Source organism: Alosa sapidissima, chromosome 8 (assembly GCF_018492685.1).
Source record: "Alosa sapidissima isolate fAloSap1 chromosome 8, fAloSap1.pri, whole genome shotgun sequence".
In the NCBI taxonomy this organism is placed as follows: domain Eukaryota; kingdom Metazoa; phylum Chordata; class Actinopteri; order Clupeiformes; family Clupeidae; genus Alosa; species Alosa sapidissima.
The window spans coordinates 35,085,850-35,093,341 of record NC_055964.1 but is presented as its reverse complement, the minus strand read 5'-3'; the positions used below and the strand labels follow the sequence as shown (position 1 = coordinate 35,093,341).

Here is a 7,492-nt window from a genome sequence, read left to right as displayed (position 1 = left end):
GAGAGGAGAGGAGAGGAGAGGTAAGCATGTATCTTCAGGGGGTCAGCATTTGCATAACGAAGAGAGAATTAATTAAGATCCACTCACACTGATGGCTGTGTGTGTGTGTGTGTGTGTGTGTTTGTGTGTGTGTTTGAGAGTGTGTGTGTGTGTGAAGGTGGTTAGACTTCTGTGCTCTCGTATGTGTGCATATATGTGTAGGCAAAGAGTGTATTTCTTTCTGTGTGCATGTCTTCTGTGGGATCATGCATGCGTGTGTATATTCCTGTGTGTGTGTGTGTGTGTGTGTGTGTGTGTGTGTGTGTGTGTGTGTGTGTGTATGTGTGAGTGTGTGTGTGTGTGTGTGCATATAATTCTCTTTGGGTGAGTTGATTGCCTTATTCTGCAGTCTGACTAAGAAAAGAGAGGGCAGGGGGGGTGGAAGGAGAGAGAGAGGAAGAGAGTGTGTGTGTGTGTTTGTGTGTGTGTGTGTGTGTGTTTGTGTGTGTGTGTGTGTGTGTGTGTGTGTGTGTGTGTGTGTGTGTGTGTGTGTGTGTGTGTATGTGTGTGTGTGTCGGCGTCAGGTTTCTCATCTGACAGCTACTGCAGCAGCAGCAGCAGAGACTCTTGTGCAGCAGCAGCAGCAGCATTAGAGCCCTGAGTTCCTGTTTGTGTCCAGCTATGCAAAATAGCCATCCAGGAATCTGGACACGCAGCATAACAGCCAGCTAGAGAGAGCCATGGAGTGAGAGAGAGAGAGAGAGAGAGAGAGAGAGAGGGAGCAGAGAGGGAGGGAGAGAGGGAGGGAGAGAGAGAGGGAGAGAGAGAGGGAGAGAGGGAGAGGGAGGGAACGAGAGCAGCGATCTGTTGCTGCAGGAGCAGTCTGTTGTTGGGGATCTTCTCAGCTCTCTCTCTCTCTCCACACACGCACGCACGCTCATGTGCAGCATGGAGCCCAAGTCTCTGTTCTCCCTGCAGAAAGCTCTGGCTCAGCCGGTCAAGATGTGCATGTTCGACTTTCCCGTCTCTATCCTGGACGACCTGGTGAGTCCGAGTGTGAGTGTGTGTGTGTGTGAGTGTGAGTGTGAGTGTGAATGTGAGTGTATGTGTGCGTGTGAGTGTGTGTGTGAGTGTGAGTGTGAGTGTGAATGTGAGTGTATGTGTGAGTGTGAGTGTGAGTGTGAGTGTGCGAGTGTATGTGTGCGTGTGAGTGTGTGTGTGAGTGTGCGTGTGCCTGCGCTATGCTGCGATGTGTGCTGCCCGCTGCGTGCTGCCCACACTGCCTTCTTCATGCCCGCTTGTATCGCGGTGCCCAGCTGCGCGTTCGCTGGGAACCTGTGTTTGTCTGACTTGACAAGTCTGTGCTGGTAGAAGATTAGTAAGATTTGCACAGGTGTGTCTGAAGGAAATCAGAATCAGTTGATCAGAACGTAAGAACGTGGTTGATATTGGATTGTGTAAGTGTGTGTTCTTGCATGAGTGTGTCTGTTTATGCTTATGATGAATAATGTGTGTGTGTATGTGAATGTGCAAAATAATTGAAGGTGTGACAAGGCGTGTGTGTGTTTGTGTGTTTGCGCGCACATGTGTGTGCGTGTGTGTGTGCATATGTGTGTACAACAGTTAGAGAGGAGGTGTGTGTACGATAGTTAGAGGGGAGGTGTATGTGTGTGTGTGTGTGTGTGTTTGTTTGCCCTCTTCCTGGCTTAGTGGTTTTGGATCAGCTGGTGGGTGTCTCTCTGGCTCATGGCCAGGAGGAGTTGGGCAACGGTCTCCCTGCCGACCGCTCCCTGCCGACCGCTTCCTCCAGGCCACCTCCTGCCCTGCGTGTTGAGTCTTGTCTCGCTTATTATCAACCACCTCCTGCCCTGCGTGTTGAGTCTTGTCTCGCTTATGATCAACCACTTCAGTGAGAGCATATGGCAGCATATCTGCTTATGAATATACTGTGTGTGTATGGCAGTGCTTAAGTGCACTGTAAATAGCAGCATATCTGCTTATGAATATACTGTGTGTGTAAAACAGTGCTTAAGTGCACTGTAAATAGCAGTATATCTAGTTATAACTACACTGTAAGCATATGGTATATATCTGGTTAAGTAGACAGTCAGTGTGTTGGAGTACATCTGGTGTTGAGTACATAGTGAACATGTGGCATCACACATGCTGAACGTGCGGTGGCTGGGTTGAACATGTGCTTCATGTTGAGGAGATCTCATAACTCTGAGTTCCAAAACACTCCCAAGGCAGCATGAGCAGGTGCTGCTAAACTATTTGGATTCCCTCCCTCTCTCATTCTTTCCCTCCCTCTCTCCTTCTTTCCCTCGCTCTCTCATTCTTTCCCTCCCTCTCTTTCTCTTTCCACTCCCTCCCTTCCTCTCTCTCTCTTCCTCTTCCCCTCTCATTCCTACTCTCTCATTCTTTCCCTCCCTCTCTTTCTCTTCCCACTCCCTCCCTCCCTCCCTCTCTTCCTCTTCTCTTCCCCTCCCCTCCCTCCCTCCCCTCCCTTCCTCTCTCTCTCTTCCTCTTCCCCTCTCTCTCTCTCTCTCTCTCTCTTCCCCTCCCCTCCCTCTCCCTCCCTCCCTCTCTTTCTCTTCCCCTCCCCTCCCTCCCTCTCTCTCCCTCCCTCCCTCCCTCCCTCCCCTTCCTCTCTCTCTCATTCCTACTCCCTCTCTCTCTCTCTCCCTCTCTCTCTCATTCCTACTCCCTCTCTCTCTCATTCCTACTCCCTCTCTCTCTCTCTCCCTCTCTCTCTCATTCCTACTCCCTCTCTCTCTCTTCTTCCTTGTTTCTCTCTTCCTTCCTCTTCTGCTCTCTGTCTCTCCATCTCTCTGTCTCCCCCCCTCCACCTCTCTCTCCATTAGGACTTCATTAGGAGGTGTTCCGTATGTCTGTTACAGGTGTTCCGTATGTCTGTTACAGGTGTTCCGTATGTCTGTTACAGGTGCTCCGTATGTCTGTTACAGGTGTTCCGTATGTCTGTTACAGGTGCTCCGTATGTCTGTTACAGTCCATTTCAAACTCTGTTCATCTCCCCCGAGGCTGTAGCTGTGAGCAGGACTGCATGATATACCCCCAGTCCTGCACAATATACCCCCAGTCCTGCACAATATACCCCCAGTCCTGCATGATATACCCCCAGTGCTGCATGCTATACCCCCAGTCCTGCACAATATACCCCCAGTCCTGCACAATATACCCCCAGTCCTGCATGATATACCCCCAGTGCTGCATGCTATACCCCCAGTCCTGCACAATATACCCCCAGTCCTGCACGATATACCCCCAGTCCTGCACAATATACCCCCAGTCCTGCATGATATACCCCCAGTGCTGCATGCTATACCCCCAGTCCTGCACAATATACCCCCAGTCCTGCACGATATACCCCCAGTCCTGCATGATATACCCCCAGTCCTGCACAATATATACCCCCAGTCCTGCACAATATACCCCCAGTCCTGCATGATATCCAGTCCTGCATGATATACCCCCAGTCCTGCATGATATCCAGTCCTGCATGATATACCCCCAGTGCTGCATGATATACCCCCAGTCCTGCATAATATACCCCCAGTCCTGCATGAGTGGCTAAGGGACTCTATCTAATCAGTGATGCCAACCCTTTATGATGTATCCCTGTTCTGCAATGTGAAGGTGTCAGCATCAGTCAAGAGCGGTTGGGTGGCGGTACAGAATTAGCCGTCTCCTTTCGCCACCTCTGTGCTGAGATCCCGCTGCAGAGTAGCCTTAGTGATTCATGTGAGACACGACCAGACGCGACGGCACCAGAGAGTGACTAACAGCACCAGTTCAGATAACGGCCCGATTCTCTGAGCCATAATTGGATTTCTGTCCGTGGATATGGACGTTAGTAACACCCTGGACGTCCGTGGATATGGACGTTAGTAACACCCTGGACGTCCGTCGCCGTTGATATGGACGTTAGTAACACCCTGGACGTCCGTCGCTCCGGAGCTGGAGCGCCTCCTGTAGGCCAGGCGGGTGATTCTTTAAGCCCAGCTGGCTTTCCTGGTGATCATGAGGAGGCAGAACTGTGCTGCTGCTGCTGCTGCTGCTGCTGTGCTACTTTAAATGGCCAGACCTGAGCTGTGGCCGTCCTGCCTGCCCTGCAGTGCACACAAAGGCTGTGTATGTGGGGCTCGCTGTGTGTGGGGCTCGCTGTGAAGCAGAGCATATAAATCCTCCCAGGGCAATGGGCCTCTGTGCCTTCATGGGTAGAAAAGGGGGAGAGGGGGCCTCTGTGCCTTCATGGGTAGAGAGTCTATACGTGCTGGGGAAGAGGGGCTTTCAGAGTGGACACTTTTCTTAAAGGGTAGCCACTTGTCCCGCTGCAAGGAGGAAACTCGTCTGGGTATTCTGCCGATTTGGTGGGATTCAGGTGTATGTTTATGACCTGTTCTTACCTGTGCTTGTTGCTGTGGAGAGGAGATTATATTGTGTTGGATTCTTTCATTTTCACTTTGTTCTTGAGCGGGGAAGTTCCAGTGGAGTTTCAGCCCTTGTGCTGTTGTGCTGTGCTGTGCTGTTGCGTCACCTGTACAGGACAGAGCCTGGCATACCCGCCAAACCTGCTCCAGACCGAGCCTTTCTTAACGGGAAGTCTCGAGACACTGCGTCGCAATCTCTCCCTCAGCCGGGGCGCGAGTTAATGTTCTATGGTCCTGTTCCCTTGCTGTTGACACAGCTGCCGGGGTGAACACACACACACACACACATACACACACACACACACACACCGCTCGCTGAGTTTGGATGGGTCACCGCATGGCAGGCAGCGGGACTCCGTGACACGAAGGCTGTTCTGACAGTCGCTCACAACTTGGAATCCTGGACTGGATGGCCTCTGGATTCTGATCTGACTAAATGCTCATGGAAGCAGGTGGATTCTGATCCGGTTTGAGACTGCATTCTTAGTGAGTGTGATCTGATCCAGTTTGAGATCGCGTACTCCATGGGATCGGGTCAATGCCAGTGTTTGGGTATGCGCTGGTCTGAGTGGACGTGCGGGCTGGTGAGGGCTGGGAGCTGGGAAACATGGAGTCCAGACGAGTACAGAACCGCCACACCTGCCCCACCTGACGCACAGGTAAGGACTTGCTCACCTGAGCCACCTGTTCACCTATCCTACTGCACTGTACTGTCAGTTACTCAGAGACCCTCATGGAGGAATCGGTTGGAACACCCAAGCACACCTGAAACTGCCTCAGAGCTGTTCCACATACAGCTGTTTTGGTGGATGTGTTAGCATAGTGGCTGTGTTACAGTGGTGGAGGAAGTACTGAAACTCAGTACTTAAGTAAAAGTACAAATACACAGAGAAATATTTACTTTAGTAAAAGTAAAAGTAGCTACAACAATGACAACCCTACTTAAGTAAAAGTAAAAAGTACCTGCTTTTAAATGTACTTTAAGTATTGAAAGTAAAAGTATTTGCATAATGATTTATATACTATATTCTAAAACGAAAAATCAGTATGAGCTGTGGCATTTTAATTAAGCTAGTTTTAGGTTATACTCGACTAGATAGTTTTAAGCTAATGCAATTGTGCTTACCATCTGTGGCCCAGTTTACATTCTGACCTACAATTCTAGAGACTGTAATTCTGGTTATCTAACTAGGGTGATCTGCTGAGTAATATCAGTCAGCAAAACACGAGAGCCTGAAGTTTAACGGGGTAGACAAGGGAAACGTCGGGTGGATCGTAATCCCAATTATGTTGATTGAACAGAAAAGTTGCTGAGAAAGGTGTCTTTATGATTAGGTTCAGACGCATAGACATTGAATGAACGCTCACATTACTACCCCCCAATTGTAGGCTATGCATCTTTATTTGATCACACACAATTAAGGAATATTTCCTAATCTGGAAAATGTTACGTTTTTTTTCCGGCCACCGGTTCATTAATAGTCTACCATTTATTTGTGCCGCAAATGATCAGACGTGTGACAGAAGCATGGGCATAGCCTGTAACTTCGCTGATCCGCGGATAGCAATCTCATCGGAGAGGAGGCCCTAACGCTGCAGATAACAGACAGAGAAAGGCACAGATCACAGTTGCATGTAGTGTAGCCATGGGTCTGGTGAATATAGCCTACCGAATGCAGATGGCTACAAGCTCACGCTTTGCCTGGTCTAGACTAGAAGCTTATGTTTCTAAGAATGCACGTAGCGCTCCAGAATCTTTGGTAGCAACCTCGCCCCCTGGTAAAACAAACGTGTTTGTCAGAGAGAAAAAAAAAACTGATCATAAAATGTATCGTAAAAAGGAATGATGGTGTACATCGATGTAGAAATGTAGCGGAGTAAAAGTACAGATAATTGCTGTAAAATGTAACGAAGTAAAAGTCAAAAGTATGCACTATAAATTTTACTTAAGTAAAGTACAAATACGTGGAAAATTTACTTAAGTACAGTAACGAAGTATTTGTACTTCGTTACATTCCACCACTGCTGTGTTAACATAGGTGGGTGTTAGTACACTCCTCCATTTTGTTTACTTGCTGAGTTTTCTGCGCTGGTTCAGATCTGATGTGCTAAAACTCTGTGATGTGCTGCTTACACTTTGCTAACGTGCTAGATCTGTAAGCAGGTCACAGTTTCTAACCGCCTTTCTTCATTGTTTGTGTTTGTTGTGATTTGGTTACTATGGAGCAATGGACATTGACCCTATAAAGGTTAAGGCAGTGCTTCAGTGATTTATTCTGAATGGCTTAGAGTGAATAGATCCAATCACTTGCCCATACTGCATAAGTTCCACTTGAATTTGAATGATCCACCCATACAAGGAGTGCGGAATGAGTGTGTGTACATTTCACTGTAATTGTGTCCTTTTGAGGTGAGAGTGTAGTGTGTTGCTTCATTTCTCTAGCTATTTTGCCAATACCCACTTGAATTGTGCATACACAGGGGTAGTAGTATGAATGATATGCATTTGATGTGTGTGCTGCGTGAGAGTGTGTCGTCATTTCTTTGGCTGTCTTATGAGTGTTTGTGTGTGTGTGTGTGTGTGTGTGTGTGTGTGCGTGTGTGTGTGTGTGTGTGTGTGTGTGTGTCTGTGTGTATAAAGGTGCCCCAACAAATGCCAAAAATGGCCCAACAATGGTGCCCCAAAAAAATCCCCAACATGGCTGTATAGAATGTTCATAAAACTAACTTCCAAGTCCGCACTGCCCAGATAGACCGTAACCTTATTGATAAAACTGACTTGTCAGACCGTAACCTTATTGATAAAACTGACTTGTCAATCGCAAACAACTCCATCCCAACAAATAGCAACCAACCCTGACTGTCATGAAATGGAGCAACACCGGAGTTATAGTTTAACTTTTATGTATATGTTTAACTTTTATGTATATGTTTAACTTTTATGTATATGTTTAACTTTAATGTATATGTTTAACTTGTATGTATATGTTTAACTTTTATGTATATGTTTAACTTTAATGTTAAGTTATAGGGAGCTATACATACACACCACGCATGGGCTA

The 7,492-nt window shown here is 47.8% G+C and overlaps 1 protein-coding gene across 2 annotated transcripts in view; it reads left to right on the top strand.

The window, feature by feature from the left end:
- Window positions 1-817: 817 nt before the first annotated feature.
- Window positions 818-7,492, top strand: part of LOC121715143 (ral guanine nucleotide dissociation stimulator-like) — a 33,408-nt gene continuing 26,733 nt past the window's right edge. Inside the window, exon 1 of one of the 2 annotated variants that reach the window (XM_042100557.1) lies at window positions 818-1,023. In XM_042100557.1, the coding sequence (XP_041956491.1) occupies window positions 919-1,023 (105 nt within the window). In that variant the 5' untranslated portion in view covers window positions 818-918. Of the gene's footprint in view, window positions 1,024-4,532; window positions 5,090-7,492 lie in introns of those variants that run through there. The other variant, XM_042100555.1, reaches the window with a different exon arrangement.